The sequence below is a fragment of the Phalaenopsis equestris genome, unplaced genomic scaffold, assembly GCF_001263595.1.
Source record: "Phalaenopsis equestris unplaced genomic scaffold, ASM126359v1 Scaffold000212, whole genome shotgun sequence".
Taxonomy (NCBI): domain Eukaryota; kingdom Viridiplantae; phylum Streptophyta; class Magnoliopsida; order Asparagales; family Orchidaceae; genus Phalaenopsis; species Phalaenopsis equestris.
In genome coordinates this window covers 439,813-457,968 of record NW_018164654.1, presented here as the reverse complement: position 1 = coordinate 457,968, position 18,156 = coordinate 439,813, and the positions used below count along the sequence as shown (strand labels likewise).

The 18,156-nt window shown below is 33.2% G+C and overlaps 1 protein-coding gene across 3 annotated transcripts in view; it reads left to right on the top strand.

The window, feature by feature from the left end:
* The first annotated feature begins 8,603 nt into the window (after positions 1-8,603).
* The window catches only part of LOC110023120 (DNA mismatch repair protein MSH6), an 84,013-nt gene continuing 74,460 nt past the window's right edge, over positions 8,604-18,156 (top strand). For all 3 annotated transcript variants that reach the window (XM_020722370.1, XM_020722368.1, XM_020722369.1), the window contains exons 1-5: positions 8,604-9,474; positions 10,498-10,594; positions 14,986-15,088; positions 15,164-15,217; positions 15,311-15,385. In XM_020722370.1, the coding sequence (XP_020578029.1) occupies positions 8,631-9,474; positions 10,498-10,594; positions 14,986-15,088; positions 15,164-15,217; positions 15,311-15,385 (1,173 nt within the window). In that variant the 5' untranslated portion in view covers positions 8,604-8,630. The remainder of the gene's footprint in view (positions 9,475-10,497; positions 10,595-14,985; positions 15,089-15,163; positions 15,218-15,310; positions 15,386-18,156) is intronic.

Here is an 18,156-nt window from a genome sequence, read left to right as displayed (position 1 = left end):
TTATTTTTGGTGTTTAATTTTAGTTGTTTAATCTACCTACTACCATGATTGCAAAATATTCTATATACAAACACAAAAATAAAAATAAAAAGGTTAAGTAAGAAAAAAATTTTATTTATGCCTTATCTCTTTAAGGGCGATGTAGTCATCTTCAATAAAATTGATAGAAGTCTAAAGCCTGCAGCAATAGTAGAACTCATCTAAAGGAGATTAGAAACATTATGATCGATCACTTGAGTTTATAGTTGTAAAATTTTGTTTAAGAGATCTACCATTCATGTCTTGAAAAGATCATCCTCAACCCTTAAAATTGTGTTCCTCGCTTCTAAAATATTTGATGTCTTATAGAATTCCTTGACTAATTTGTGCAACTATCACTTGAGGAAACTAACTCCACATTTCTATCGAAATCCTACTCCTTTTGCTCTTATTGTTTGTTACATATCAGACAACCGTTAAATACAATTGGAGTTCACCATAACTCTGCTATAGCACCTTTTACTTATTCTCACAAGAACGACCTATTTGTAAAACTCTTATTATCTCATTATCAATAAGGAACAATAACTCTTCTTGGGTGCACACATAACTCTTTTGAATAGACCATGTATAAGCTAATATATGCAACCTCAAGTTTTAGGTGACTTCGAGGTCGAGATCAAAGTCATAAGAAATCTTGATTAAGGTGAAGTTCCAATGGCAAAAAATTCTGAACATTCTCTCCATCCTTACACATATAATATTACAACACCAAGTAATAAAATTTGTAAGTATTATCTTTACAGTAAAATGAAACACAATCAAACATTATTATAATTCAATGTGAGTCAATAAAATAGGGAGAGAGAAGAGAGAGAGAGAGAGAGAGAGAGAGAGACCAAGAACTCACCAATTTCTTCATATCAACAACTTCTACCATTGAGCTCTTGCCAAAGGCACCATCTAATTGCTTTTTCACTTACTTATCCATTGTTACAACTTCACCTAAATTGTGCAAACTAGATAAGACAATAAAACAAAGGATTGATATGTAACCCCGTTACCATAGGAGTAGGTTGCCCTAAGGGTTAAGTGTTTTACAACATGAAGGTGGCTCAATATCTTACCATTATCATTGCGAAGATTTGCCCTCAAATTGTATCATCATGCATAAAATGAAACCCACCTAAAACATATCCTATGATTGTATATTTTCTCACATGTTCTCCTCACTCGACTAAAATGGAGGATTATCTATGGATGAGTTGAGGATTACCAATGTTACTTGTCCAAAGGGTAAAATTAAGTAAGCAACACTATTTTTCTTCTCCTTACCCAATTTCAAAATCTTTGCAACTATCATGACATAAGCAAAGAACAACATAACATTGATGCTCCTTTACACTTCTTCAAGATCAACTTTATGATAATTCTTATCCCTTACGAGAGCCAATCAATATCTAATGGCAAACTAATGCTCCTTCCTCTAGACAACATTTTAGGTTAAATTTTCTTATCATATCTCTCTTAATTTGCTGAGAGGTAGCTTTGATAAGGAAAAATGTCCTTCAAGTAAATTGGTTCAAACATTATGTTTTGAGGATTCTTCATTTGTGGTAATGCCTTGAAACCAACACTTATGAGTTTGGTATCCTTTGTAGCTTGTCAATGCAACTTTAAAACTTAAAGTCCTCCAATTTGTGAGCTTGGGTGTTGTTGACCCCTAATCAAGCCGATAAAATTATATTGAACTTCATAACATTTAGTGCTAAAAGTAGGTACAATAATTCATAAAATGTTTTTGTTAGTTTGCCTCAAAGAAGAAGATAGGTTATTACATTTATTAGAAAATCAAGTGCTTTCAAACATCCATGTGATGCTCTAGATTAGAAAATATTTTTAGACTAAGTTGAATAAAATTGAAGTGGAAGATCAATAAAATCTCCATTACATTTGCCTAGAGTGGTTGACCTGACCTTTTCTAAAAGCAGTGCTAAAAATAATAGAAATCCTATATGTTCAAAGCCATGTCAAGCTTCTTATACCTACATGATAATATGAAGTTACACTGTGCTCGAATGATAAAAATCGGTCCACAGTTACCAAGGCAACTTCGTTGATAGGAAATGCCAACACTATAAGCTGACTATGAAGTGGAATACAAATTCTTTAGTTGATTAATCCTTAGAAAATGTTTCACTAATTTTGATTTAAAGTATATGAAAAAAAATACTCGCAATAATGATAAAAAAAGTCATAAACAATTCGTTGATAAAAGTGTCAAGGAATTCAAAGTCATATGAAAAAAATAATAATAAGCTCTTTGTTATTTAAAAGCTTACAAGAATCAAAGCCTGGGTCTTTTTTTTTTGGTGGGAATCCCTTTTAGGAGCTTAAGAGTGGTAACTATCATTCATCATACCAGTAATAAAGATGCATGCCCATAAGCTAAAAAATAAATAACAATCTTACTAGTATTTTAAAGTTATCATATTTTTTTTTTAAATATTTTATGTGAAATTAAACAAACATGACATTGTTGAGAGTCTCTCTCATATAATAATACAGAATTTTGATAACACAAAAGTATTTTTTTAAAGCATTTAACTTTTTATGTAGTTTTAAGATAGGATGATAAAAGAAAATAAAATGACTTATTATCTCTCTCTCTATCTCTCTCTATGAATAACACATTATTTCTTCTTAAGAGATTTTCCAAGAACTCTATAGGGAAACTCTCCTAAATAGCAACAAGTCATCTTGTATTCATTATAACATTGAAAAGCAATTTGATTACTTAGTAGTATATGAAAACTCCTTATAAAAATGCATATATAGCAAAAGCATTCATGAAATTAAATAACAATGATATAAATTATTATTCATAATATTTCAAGAGCAATCTATGTTGAACAATATAAGAATGTTATTATAGAAAATAAATTAGCTCACACTTTCTACATTGGTCCCTTTATCAGCTTGTTCTTCAACTAATTTTTAAAATACTAAAATTTTTAGAGTTCATGCTCTTACTGCATGTTACTTTGTGGTATTTTTTTTCACTTTATCCTTTATAATAACTATATATGTGATAACATAAGTAGATTAATGCCATTGTGTTTTCTCACATTTAGTCCTTCTTTCTTATCTTCACCTTTGACTTATTGGCTTTCATTTTCTTCGATCTCAATGATAGTATTTTCCCTTACACAATAAACTTTTTTTAAAATGTGATGCCACCATGAATCCAACAAATGAAATGGCTCCCTCAATGCATTAAATCTTACCACCTCTCACATCCTTCGTGGTCTCTTCCTCCTCATTTCATATACCTCTGTATTAAATTTTACTAGCATGATTCCTAATAAAAGGTTGGGAGAGGCCACATTAACTGTATTTGACATTGTTGCATTCATCATCGTGGTAACAACTCTAGTTCCATGAAGTTTATGGACTTTAATAGATTTTTCCATACGTACTTCACGTTCTCCTAAAATTGTGAGTTGATTTATTATATTTAAGAGTTTGAATGCTTGAAATTGAACAACACAATTTAGAAGCCTATGTGTTGCACTTATTATAACATTAAATAAGGTGATGAGAAAACTCTAAAATATCTTCCACGGATTTGATGCAGTATTCACCACCCATATGCTTATCATAGGAATATTAAGAAAAGATCAAACATAAGTTTGGCATGACATATAAAGTAGAGCTATACTCAAAAGGCATAAATTAATGGTCTATATTGAGAAACACTCAAGATTCAATTTTTGGGAGTATTCCTAGAATGTTGTCTTAAAAATCCCTCTCAATCTCTCTACAAGCGCATTTTAATCATGTAAAATGCTTTTCATAGCTCATAATCTTTCCCAACACGCCTCTTACACGTTTTCTATGGCATTTATATTGAAAATCTTAAGATTTGGCACATCCTAAAATAGTTAAACTGTAATCAATGTTGATTATATTGCTACCCAAGCTAAATTTGTGACCGAGCAATTGGTAAGGGGCTCTCACTGCCACTTATCAGGAATATTAGATTAATTTCTTTGTGTATAAAAGGCTCTTGGGTCACCATCAACCTTATCAATTCAGATACATCACATGATAACCATCACCATTAAAACTTATTCGCTTGCCATCATTACAAACCAGTGAATCAACAAACTATGTTCAACCATAAAATCCATGTCATTGGGTCATTCATTGTTTGTCTAGCAACCCATGCAACTCTTCCTCAAACAATCACCGTCTCTAAGTGTCATTGAAGTTGATAGAAAATTATTAATTTTAATTTCACACTCAAGTTTATTTTTGCATTAATACACTTTGAATTTCAATTATCAATTATCATTATTTCAATCTGTTAATTGTAAGGAAAATTTTCACTCAATTCCTTGAAAAAATATTACATCAGTACTACGCACGTAGAGTAACGTGCGTGACCAATAAAATCACGCCACAACACCCCACGCGACAGGAAAAAAACCGCGCGGTAACACGGGGTTTCTCTGTCGGAAATATTCTCCCATGTTATTCATGTGTTATTGTGTGTTATTGCGTGTTATTCATGTGTTATTGTGTCCTTGAAAAATTCCTGGTGTTATAATAACACAATAAAACGAATATTCCCCGTGTTACCGTGCCGTTTTTTCTCTATCGGGAATATTCCTCCGTGTTATTTTGGTGTTATTGTGTGTTATTCATGTGTTATTGTGTCCTGAGAATATTCTTGGTGTTATAATAACAGAATAACACATCAGTAACACATGAATAACACACAATAACACATGAATAACATGGGGAGAATATTCCCCGTGTTACCGTGCCGTTTTTTCTCTATCGGGAATATTCCTCCGTGTTATTTTGGTGTTATTGTGTGTTATTCATGTGTTATTGTGTCCTGAGAATATTCTTGGTGTTATAATAACAGAATAACACATCAGTAACACATGAATAACACACAATAACACATGAATAACATGGGGAGAATATTCCCCGTGTTACCGTGCCGTTTTTTCTCTATCGGGAATATTCCTCCGTGTTATTTTGGTGTTATTGTGTGTTATTCATGTGTTATTGTGTCCTGAGAATATTCTTGGTGTTATAATAACAGAATAACACATCAGTAACACATGAATAACACACAATAACACAAGAATAACATGGAGAGAATATTCCCCTTGTTACCGCCGTCGTTTTTTTTTCCCTGTCTCGTGGGGTGTCGTGGCGTGATTTCATTGACTACACACGTTACTCTACGTGCGTAATACTGATGTAATATTTTTTCCAATTCCTTAGTGTCACATCAAAAACAACACTAATTATCATTTTTTTTAATTGTCAAATCTACCCTTACATGCATTGATAAAATGTTGTGCCTGTAAATCCATTAGATTTGTGTGCAGAGTATGTAAATTTCCTGGTATTGATTCATCATAGTTGAACCGATTTATTGAATTAAATAATTTACAAGTAATTTAAAATTGAATTATACTAAATAAAAGATAATAGAAAGCCGAAAAATCAAATCCATAAAATTTATGCTATAAATTTTAAAATATAAATATTTATAAATTTCTTTATTTTCGATCTAATATGATATTTATAATTTTTTTTTCCTATACTTGCAAACTCTCTCCCTATATATAAAATACCTAAAAAAAATTTAGCGATAATTACATGCAGAACACCTGAAATATTGATATTACAAATCAAGCACTGATGTTATTTTTTGAACTGTTGAAACGATGCATTTACGTATGCCGTGATAAACCTTTTGAGAATTTGATAAAAATATAAAAAATGGGTTGGAGCTTTATCATGAATTTTGATATTTGAGCGAGCATTTGAAAAATGGATGAAAGATGACGCATTATTTGTAAATGTTTCAGATGCTCTGTATGTAATTGCGTCAAACATTTAGAGACTTAACCGTTATTTCTTTTGGGGAGGGAGGTGCAAATTTATTACATTAATAAATTTAAAGTTTGCCACACTTCATTACTTTTCTAAAACTTAAAAAATGCTAAAATTATCCAATAAAAAATCATCTATGGGTAAAACATAACCAAAGAAAAAGCATTATAAGTTTAATAACAACAAAATAAATTCAGTATACGGGCGTGCGAGGTTGAGCTGAGATGCTCTGTATGTAATTGCGTCAAACATTTAGAGACTTAACCGTTATTTCTTTTGGGGAGGGAGGTGCAAATTTATTACATTAATAAATTTAAAGTTTGTCACACTTCATTACTTTTCTAAAACTTAAAAAATGCTAAAATTATCCAATAAAAAATCATCTATGGGTAGAACATAACCAAAGAAAAATCATTATAAGTTTAATAACAACAAAAGAAACTCAGTATACGGGCGTGCGTGGTTGAGCTGAGCGAGTCCTGATTAAACAGACGTGCTAGAGAGGCACGTGAGACCATGTGGTGCTTCAGAGCGAGGCAAAGCAATACTACACACAAGAGGCAGAGCAATTCTAAAAACGGAGCGAAGCCACAATATTTTTTGAGTGGGGGGTATAAATTAGTAATTTAAGAAATAGCAACAATCTTTTCTATCGATACCCGAAATTATTATCCATGATTTTTTTTAAATCTTTAATTTAAAATTGATAAGAATATGCGAATAAAAAAGAATATAATTTAAAATTATTGTTTATTCATGTATTATCAATATTATAATTATTTTATTAGATATTATAACATAAGAGTTATATAATATTTTTAAACCAAATATATTTTATTTATGAATTTGTTTAAATGTCAATACTACAAAAAAAAAAAAATGAGATAGTCATTTTCTTATTTTTATATTATTTAGAATGATTTTATTTTCTTATTTTTATATTATTCATAATGATTTATCTACATGCCATTCAATTCATATGCAATTAAATATTTCACAACTAAACTTCAATCTTATCATATATGTTACTTTCCTCTACTTAAAAAGTATATTTTACTTTTTAAAGATTGGCATGGTAATATTTTTGTATGTGATATGAATTGTTTTGGGTGGTATAAATGTAAGCAAATATAATTCACGCGTCACATATGTAAATCAATAGAAATTGAGTGCGTCTGATCGGGGCAGCTTATTGGGTGCGGTGCCGTTTTGAAAACACACATGACCTGTTTGGGTAAACTGCGTTGTGGCAGTTTATGCGTTTTTAAAACGCTGAAAACAACGTTTTCACACCGCACATATTTAGGTGCGGCGTCAGCTTTCTGGCTGGGGTCTGACTATTCCAAAAAAATAAAAATTTGTAGTAGTCACCGCATCTAGTTTATCGACAAATTATTTTTAATCAACTTATCATCATATTATTTAATAAGTTGCAGCTGTCCCAAACAGACCCTAAATAAATGCCCTTAATCTAAAGCTCTGCCATAGAATGTTGTGTGCTAGTACCTTAGTCTCATGTCTTGAAATGATTAATTTTTAGTACAGTTCAAGCAAAAAAAACATATGTTGGACTAGTGCTACACTGGAACATTACATGTGGTGGGTTAGATTTGATTAAGGGTGCGTTTGGAGCATTGATGTGGCGGCAGTGCGGTACAATATTGTACATTTTTTTTGGCAAAAGTGTGTTTTGCATGCTTTTTAAAAAAATTGCTACTGCGAACATTACATGTGGTGGGTTAGATTTGATTAAGGGCGCGTTTGGAGGATTGATGTGGTGGCAGTGCGGTACAATATTGTACATTTTTTTTTTTGGCAAAAGTGTGTTTTGCATGCTTTTTCAAAAAACTGCTACTGAAAGCTATATTTTACCAAAAACTGCAGTATAACTTCTGAAAAGCTGCAACGAAACTAGACAAACCCTAACTGTATCATAATTTAATAAAAAATAAATTTCTCATTTCATAGACCTTTGAATTAAGGTGATAAATATTATATTGAGCTGCTTTTCTTCATTGCCTTCTGTATTGGGCTAGTAAGTGGAGCCAAGTGCAAGCCAAGCAATGTTAAATATGGCAAGACAAACACCATTTTTAAGGTGGTAAATTATCTAAGGGCCCCCTCTCTTAATAGCAAAATTCTGTGTGACAATTGCCCCCTCTCATGCTGCAAAATATTAAATAGGGTTATTATAAATGAATAAATACATCTTTGAGTATTTGTTTATTGATTTGAGATTTAATTATGTAAGATATTTTAATAAAAGTTGAATGTAAGATATAATTAAATAAGAAAAAAATCATGAAAATAAAATATTTATATACCACGCCACTTTATCTAGTACATAAAAAATGCATTTAATTTTTTTTTTTGAGCTAAAACGATTATATTTTTAATTAATATAAAATATATATATTAAGGCTTAGGGTATATATATATGATTTATTTATGGAAATTTAAATATGATTTTCATTGCGGTCGCACTGTCATCCTTTGACTCATCTGCTCTTTCTCCCCGACTCTCTGGGCGTCGCCGAGATTTCGGCTCGCCGACGTGGACATCCTTCCCAGCCTTCCCGCCAATTTTCTGTCCCCAATAAGAACTGCTCCTTCCCCAATAAAAACTCTTAGCCGACGTGTCTTTCGGTGATTCGCTATCGCAAGCAGCGCTGCGTGCGTCTTATATACCCAAATTTTTTCTCCACAGCGGACGGCCGAACCCTTTTCCGATGTCTCCTTCCCGTCGCATTAGCAACGGTCGCTCTCCTCTCGTCCGCAAGCAATGCCAAATCACCTCCTTCTTCTCTTCTGGCAATAGTCCCGTGCCAAACTCTAGCCCTAATCCTAGTCCCAGCATTTCATCTAATACGTCTTCTTTGCACGACAAAGCAAAGAAGAAGAAGCGTCATCTTGTCATTACCCCACCATCGGTGTCCAACCTCGACAGCTCTAAGTCGGTGGGTGAGAAGGCGGCGTACTCATCGGAGGTGGTTGGAAAGAGGATTAGGGTCTTTTGGCCCCTCGACAAGGCTTGGTATGAAGGACATGTCCGATCGTTCGATGAGGCATCTGGCAAACATGTGATACAGTATGATGATGCGGAGGAAGAGTTTCTCGAGCTCGAGAAGGAGGATATCGAATGGGTAGAGACCGAACGGCCGAGGAACCTTCGTCGGCTGAGAAGGATCTCGGGATCCATGTCCTCGGCGGTTAACTCGCCATTGGAGTCCGGTAAAGCCGAAGTTGAGGAGGAAAGCAGTGAGGAAGCTTCTTCCGATGACGAGGGGTGGGGCCGGGAATCTCGGAGGGATGTCACGGAGGATGATTCTGAAGATGTAGAGTTGGAAAATGAGGATGATTTGGAGGAGGACGTAGCGGTGAGATCAAGAAGAAGCGCGGCATCTAGTTCATCAAAGCTTTCTTTAATGCCAGGAAAGCGAAGAAAGATTGCTGCGGAGAAAATGGATTGCATCAGGACTGTGAAACTGGACGATCAGGAAGATAATACAGAATCCAAAACACCTGTTGGTGCTAGAAGAAACAACTTCACGCAGCATGCTAATTCATGCGGAAGTATGTATATCGTTTTGCTGCAAGTAATGCTATATAGATTAGATGTACTAAGGGTTGTTTGTCTGCATGTAGAATTTAGCGAATCATGTGTAGAATTTAGTGAATGCTCCATATACAGAGAACCGAACCAAGTCCTCTTTTGCTGAGCGGCCAGAAGTTTAAGGATTTAAATAATATAATTATTAAATGATGATAATAATAATTATATATATAGAAAAGGACAAACAATTATTATAATTGAAAAATATAAATAGTAAAAAATGTAAAAATTCAGAAATATATAATAGATGAGGGGTTAAGTTGGGCATTTCTTTAGTGAGAAGCAAGCAAAATTATAAATTAAGGGCGGGCAAATCTCTAGAATTAACATTCTTATTACAGGCATAAACAAATTTTGAGTATGGACAATATTAAGGTGGTTCCCCCTCTACCTGTACATTAAGATTTAGTAAATCTTTGAGAGGACTAAAACCCGAACGTTGTTTGACACTACAAATATCAAATATTGTTAATCCAAATGTACTTTTTGGTTATTTGTTTTAGGATTTAAGAATTATGATAGTAGGAATCCTTAAACGAATGTTGGGACTTACAAATCATGGATTTAAATAATAACGGGGTTGACATTGAATTTATTAAACTAATAGGTTTAAAGTTACAATTATTATATTAGGCAGGTTCAAACTATATTTTGTGTTTATCCTGACTAATATAGGATGCCAAACAGATATAATGTTCTTTTGAAACCTTCACTAAAATATAACTTAGGGGTAGCTTGATTAATGGTTTAATGGTGCATAAGACGATTTCACAATGAGTTTTGCACATTTGCTTTCATGAATCTTCTGTAATAAACTTGGTATTAGTAGGGTTTTAGGTTATTAATTACCAGGAAACTGTGGCAATGAGCAGCAATTTTACATGTGTTGTTGGTGGTGTGGTGCTAATGTGCCGATGCCGTTGTTTTCTTTTTTCTTGAGCATGAAAGCAGAATTCTGACTAACCTTCGATTTCATATTGCAGAGAATCAGCTTTTGGATGTTTTGGATTGTAGTTTAACGGATGATGCAGCTGGTCGGTTTGGAAAACGACATGCTGAGAAGTTTAAGTTTCTTGGAGCGTGAGTATTGTCAAAAGTGACATATTTATACTTCTTAATTTATGTTAATTATCTTCCTTTCAACTAATTTATTCCACTTTTATCTGGCGATATGCTGGAGGGTTGGGATTTTTAACAATGAAACCAACACTTTCTTTCTTGTCTTTAGTTAGAAAGTTCTGGTTAATTTTCCATTTACATTGATCTTGCAATTGAGTGCAATATTGAAAATGAATTCCCACAAATATACACATTGAATAATATATGAAGAAGTTGAATGAGTTGATTTTCACGACTGTGACACTTCAATTGCTTTCAATGTTAAATTGCTACTGAATTTTTTTTTTTCCAATACTTTACTAGTAAGGAGAGATGGCATACTTCAAGTATGCTGCCTTTGCTTATCTCTTTTATTTTAAGTATATTTTGCGTGGAATTTACATTTGTGTATTTGATAGCTGATTTGATAAACTCATAGGTAGTTGTTGATTTCTGATGTAATTCTATAGAAGTTTTGTAGTTTTATTTTTATTTTTTGTTTTTTCTTGTTTAGATGGTGAGTTAATAGAAACGATGTTTGTTGAGGCACATCTTAAGGACAATTTTGTTTTGAATTAAACAAATTAAACAAAATTATAAATTACACTATAAAATATTTTTAAAAAATAATTTAGATTTGAAGAGGATGCATAAAGTTATGGTTTCAGATTTTAAATTATACCTTTTGAGATTTTGGAAAGTGAAGTAGATATTGAAATAATTAGGTTAAAAATGTTATTAGCAAAGCCCTAAAGACTAATAGGACGCTAAATGTTTCTAGAAAGAACTTTTTGTTACTAATTTTTAGTGCAAATGGTAATTAAAGAAGATGCATAAAGTTATGGTTTCAGATTTTAAATTATACCTTTTGAGATTTTGGAAATTGAAGTAGATATTGAAATAATTAGGTTAAAAATGTTATTAGCAAAGCCCTAAAGACTAATAGGACGCTAAATGTTTCTAGAAAGAACTTTTTGTTACTAATTTTTAGTGCAAATGGTAATTCAAGAATGTGATGACTGCGGGAGATTTTAAATTAAAGACCATACAATGAAGTTATGATTAGGTAAGGGAATGCATTTAATAAAAGTTATTCGAGAATCAAACTTATGTTACTCTAGAAAGATCCACCATGAAAATGATTTTTGGTGGTCACACATATAATGAAAAAAAGTAATAGCAACGAGAATTTTCATATATATGTATATATAGTGAGTGTGTGTGTGCATGTTTGTCATGAAAATATATAAAATTGAGTACATTTATCATCATTATTCTAACTATGTAGGGCTGACACATATAATTGAGCACAAGGAGAGTTACTTTGGTGCATTTATAGGATATTGTGCCTAACACACATTTTTTTATGATTTTTATGATTGTTCAAAATGTTGTTAGAAGTGATCAAATTTTATTTCATTATAATAGGCTTACATCAATTATTAACATAAAATTTTCATTTAAATTTTACTAATGAAAATGCTGATTCTTATGGCATGGTAGACGTGTATGCTTTTTGAAAGCAACAAAGTGATGGTAAGTAAGACTGCTTTAAAAGTTAATTAAAAAGCTAAAAATTAAGAAACTGTTCTCAGAATCAGTAGAAAAAATGACTTGTACACGACTTTATTCTAAATGATTATAACATTTTTATTAATCACTTCATACCCAAGTATGATGGATATTGGTACTTATAGGTTTATTTTATATATGAATGAGGTTTTGACGTTGAACATTACTTCTAGAGACACAATTTGATGGTTAAAATAGAGAAGGGTCATAGAGAGCCATGCATTAAGAGAATATCTTGAAGTTCTTTTGGAGAATTTTAAAAAATAAAATCATTTAGATTATTTTTGCTTTATAAATTAATATTTTTAAAGGCAAGTTGGACGGCTAACTAGGCTCTCACCTAAGGCGAGGGCATAGCCTTTTGGACATTTATTAAATCAGTACCAGTACTAAGATGTGGTGGCTAGCATCTTGCTTTGAAGTGTTTGGCTTAGGAGGTGTGTCCTTTACGTTGATTGGAGCAATGTGTCCTAATATTTGTAATTTGGATGATGAATTAATCTTTAATGATGACTGTTTAATATGGGTGATCTAAAAGGAGAATTACGAGTTCTTGAGACTAAGATGCAGGAAATAAGATTGACGAACTTTAGGTGAAGTGCTTTAAGTTTTAGAGGATGCAGGAAATAAGATTGACGAACTTTAGGTGAAGCGCTTCAAGTTTTAGAGTAGTAAATCATTAGGATGAAGTGGATAATTCTGAGGTAATAAAAGAGATGAATGGATAAAATTCTAGTGGTAAAGATGAGAGCGCGATTGTTGGATAAGATGGAAATTAGAAAAATGTATTATTCTTAATTTATGCATTCTATAAACTTAAATATTTTAATTATATACTTTATTAGAATTTTTTTTTGGGGAATTTATTTGAGAGAGTTTATGTAGCAATTGGATCTTGAAATAAATAAAATTTAAGAATTTATTATTTTTCTGACATGGTTTATGTATAATGATAGGGTTTTATAGGTTTCCAGAAGTATTTCTATTAATTGAAGTAAATTTATTACACAAATTAGTTCTCTTTTAATATTTGATTATGCTTAGGCGAGCTTTAGCACCTTGGTTATTAGGCAACCATATTGATTTCAATTTGGAGGGAATTCTTTTCATAATTGATATGTAGTATGAGATTTGAGTAGGGCTGCAAATGAATAGTGTTAGGTTGAGTACTACATTGTTCAAACTTGTTTAATTTATTTTCTTATTGTGCTTGTGTTAAGGAGTTTGTCCTATAGTCAAGCCTAAATAACTATATGTTGGATGTTTGCAGTTTAAATAAATAGCTTTATTATCAGCATTAAAGTTTTTGAAACCTTGTTATTAAATTTGGCAATATTTTACATAACATTTTTCTCTAATATTCAATAAAAGTAAAAAAAAACTATTCTATCCATTCTGCCATTTACTCAATTTTAATTATTTGATGAAAATTAAAAATATAGTTTCCATATAATTTTGGAAGAATATAAAATGTAAAAAAATTAATATAATAATATATAATAGGTTATTAAAGAGCAATTGCACATTATTCAATGCTCGTTTTATTGTGCTGTTGGTAAGCTGCTTGTTAAATGAAAAACAAACATCTTTAGGGATATAAATGAACGAATAGTTTAATGTTCAGGTTTGGTTATTTATATGTCAAGCCTTAAAATTTTTGTTTTTATTTGTTCAATTATCCAAATAAGCAATCTTAAACATGTCTTAAATGAATGAGTATCGAGCTTATCAACGAGTGTACATGTTATGTTAATATTTGTTCAGTTGCCTAAATAAGAGAACGTAAACGTATCCTATATGAATAAGTATCGAACTGTTTAACGAGTGTACAGGTTCACTAATATACCTAATTATGAGCTATAAAGATTTCATTAACTGTCAAGCTAATGTGAGATAAGAATTGGGATGGATAGTGTGTTGTACTTAGTGAGCAAATGCAAGGAGGTCAAGCATGTTGAAGGCTTGACTTTACAAACAAGAGCACTCTTGTCTTTAGTTGGTCCAGTTAATTATTTAGCCAAATGCAAGGAGGTCAAGCATGTTGAAGTTCAAGAACTCTTTTTTTTTACTGAGGGCCCGAGGCAATACAATATGAGCAAGAAGTAGCAGTTTACATTAATGACTTTGATCGCCAAAAAGAAAAGTTTTGTAGTTTTTATAGTATAGTTTCAGTGTCAGCAAGTGCAAATCCTTTGTTTTATATTCTTTTTTATGAGTACATTAATGTTTTTATTGGTGGAATATACTTATAGTTTGTTCTTTTACTAGCTGGGGTACAATTCAGGGACACGATCACACACACACAACCATTCTGTTGATTTATATTTTGTGATGTTTAGTAACTATGATAATTCTAGAGTCCTTCCTAATGGTTTTTGTATTAATTAATCATTTTTGGAGCCAATTAAAATTGCATTTATTTTGAATATTGTAAGAATAGCAGCAGAAAGGGATTTTGTGATGGGGTTGGAGTTTGAGGAAGAGAGTTTTTTGTCAAGGAGATTCAACACCATGAACAGCTGTGCGGAGCTGTGGGTAACAAATTAGCTCACTGCCAATTGAGAGAGAATTATTACACTTTATTTTTATGCACATCAAGGAGAGAGAGTTATGAGATCATGCACAATCTTTCATCACAAAAGTTTTAATTACAGAACATTATATTATATTCCGGTTGAGTCTGATAAATTGCTCAAAAATAAATTTCTGAAAAATGTGACTGAGTTTAGCTTAAATATATGCAAATCTTTAATGTACTCGTAGATGATTATTTCATCATCTGTGTCTTCTATTGTTATTAGAGAACGTAAGGATTCGCATAGGAGGAGCCCTGGAGATGCAGGCTATGATCCAAAAACCATTTACCTGCCGCAGGAGTTTTTGAAGAGTTTGTCTGGTGGACAGGTAGTTGGTTTTGTATGCATGAAGATTTCTTCATTTTGCTGCTGCTGGTTATTTATTCGTACATTTGGCATATAGAGGCAATGGTGGGAGTTTAAGTCAAAGCACATGGACAAAGTTTTGTTTTTCAAGGTATTCTTACCACTGACTATATTAGCGATATTTAGTTTCTTTGAAATTCTTTTTGAATGGAAGGAAACATAGACTTAAACTTATTTTTAACAGATGGGTAAGTTCTATGAATTGTTTGAAATGGATGCACATATTGCAGCTAAAGAACTCGATCTTCAGTATATGAAGGTAAACAATGGCCCTTTTTTTTCCTATGTCATTCAAATATTTGCATCTGTTATGTGATTCCATGACACCTAACACATTTAGGGATATTAACATGGATGCCAAACATTTAGGAATATTAACACAGTGTCAAGCATAGCATCCTCCATAGCTTCCTATCTTAAATGTCTCACTTCAAATCCTTCATATTTACTCTTGCATCAAGTAAGTAGCCTGTTTCCTGCCAAAATGCCTTTGTTAACACTCCAATTGCTTTCTTCATTTTATTGATGACCAAATGATAATTATATGCTAATAATTGAATATTAATTGAAATACCTTTTATGATCAAGCCTTTCTTATGAAACTCTAGCAGCTGGCTGATGGATTTAGCAGCAGTTGTGGATTAATTAGTGAGGCTCTGATTGCCTTTTGTGGGATCTTTAGTGAAGCAATGATTGTGTTCTTCCTACAATGCTTAAAGAACCAGTCATCTATCCTTTGGTAGCCACCCTTAATCCCCTGTTGAGGAAAGAAAGTCCTCAATCCCCTGTTGAGGAAAGAAAGCAAAAACCTCCATGACATAAGGACATTATATAAATTCAATTAAAGCATCTAACCCACCCAAAAAAAGGAGTAAAAGACGATGCAATTTATTAATTTCTTCAGAAATTTAAAGTTTTCAAAAAGTTTTGCTAAGGGCAATATCATACTCCCACTTCTAATATGAACAGAGTCATAAAAAGACTCATATGCCGTATAGGGACAGACGTTGGATCGAAGCGGAGCGGAGCGGAAAAATCTGTCAAAATTGGGAAATTACGTGGGTTGGCGTGCGGGGGCAAAACCCCGCGGTATGGTACAGGGGTAATGTTGTAATTACGTATTGTGCCTAGGTTTACTCCTGGGGTTATAAATAGGCATGTTAGTAACCCCAGAAGGTATCTTTTCTGATTATTGAAAGGAACTCGCCGCTCTGCTCCCGAGGACGTAAGCATCTTTGCCGAACCTCGTTAAATCTCTGTGTTCTTCTGGATTTGTGTCGATTATTATTTTTCTTCGCCCTAATTTTCTCAACAAGTGGTATCGGAGTTCAGGTTCGAGGGCAAGGAAGAAATTTGATTGGCGCGAGGAAGAAGATTTGGCGGCTAGGGCAGAGTTCTGCTAGAGCTTTGGCGGAGGCTTGCGACAGGCAGAAGCAGCAAAAGCGGAAGCTTCTGCGGCTTCTGCGACAGGCCGAAGGATCGCGAAGGAGGCCTGCGAGAGCTCTTGGGAAAGGAAGGCGTCCTCGGGTTTGGCTGAAAGGAGAAGGAGCGGAGGCCGCGGTCGCCATTCGTGCGCAGAGAGGGGAGTTCGTTCGCGAACATAAAAGGAAAGGAGCGGCTGCGGTGTTTCCTTATAAAAGCTGCGGTGTTTCCTTATAAAAAAAAAATTCGGAACTTGAAGGATTTAAGGAATTTGAAGGGCTCAGGAGAAAATCGCGAACCAGGGAGCAGGGAGAGATTGGAAAGGAATCAAGAGGGAATATTCCTTTGGAGGCGTTTGAAGAAAGCGGTGAAATTGGAGAAGAAAGTAGAGAAAGCAAATCCTGATCCGAGATTCTTTTATTTCCAAATAGGAGAATATTCCCTTGCTGGAGGGAGTCATATTTGGAGAGTAAACATAAGCAAAGGAAAGTTTTTATTAAGTTGATTTAAAATTAAATTTAGAGGAAATAAAGAAAATATTTATTTTTTTTATTTTCTCTTGGTATAAAAGAAATATTTATTTCTTTTCTTGGAGGAGGAAAGCAAATTTAATTAAGATTTTCTTTTGCTGGATAAGGAGAGGAAATAAGGGAAATATTTATTTCTTTTTTTGGAGGCAGAGAGAAAATTTTTTGCTTTGCTCGAAGATTTCAATTTTTTCTTTCTTTTTTTTTCAAAAAAAAAACAAAAAAAAGAAGAGTTCTAAAGATTTTTGCCGAGGAATTTTTTGCAGAAAGTTTTGTTGTAGGAATAACTTTCAGATGACTTTTTATGGTGCAAAATTCGAGGTGGTGAAGTTCGATGGATCTGGTAACTTCAGATTGTGGCAGACCAGAGTGAAAGATCTGTTGGCTCAACAGAGAATCTTGAAAGCTTTGCGGGCAACAAAATCAGATGCCATGGATGATGAAGATTGAAAAGAATTGCAACACCGAGCGGCAGCGATGATACGACTATGCCTAGCAGATGAGGTTATGTATCACGTGATGAATCTGAAATCTCCAGGAGAAATTTGGAAGAAATTGGAAACTCAGTTTTTGGCAAAATCTCTGACGAACAAGTTGTATTTGAAGCAAAAGTTGTATGGGCTGAAGATGCAGGAATGTTCTGATCTGGCGCAGCATGTTAATGGCTTCAATCAAATAATCACAGACCTGTCACGGCTTGATGTGAGTATTGAGGATGAAGATCGAACGATGATTTTGTTGTGTTCATTGCCCTCTTCCTATGAACACCTGCTGACTACTCTGACATATAGGAAAGAGATTATCAAAGTTGATGAGATTACTGCAGCGTTGTTGGCTCACAACCAGCGGAAGCAGAATGTAGGAGAAAATTCTCACAACGATAGTTTATATGTTAAGGGTAAGCAGGATCGTGGAAGGAAGAAAGAGAAGGAGAGTTCTGGAAGGCGAAATTCCAGATCTAAGTCTAGAGGTAAAAAGGAAATTCATTGGTACAAGTGCAAGGAGCCAGTTCATATGAAGAGAGATTGTCCAAAGCTGAAGAAGCAGAATGGGGAGAAAGGTGATACTTCATCGAAGTCTG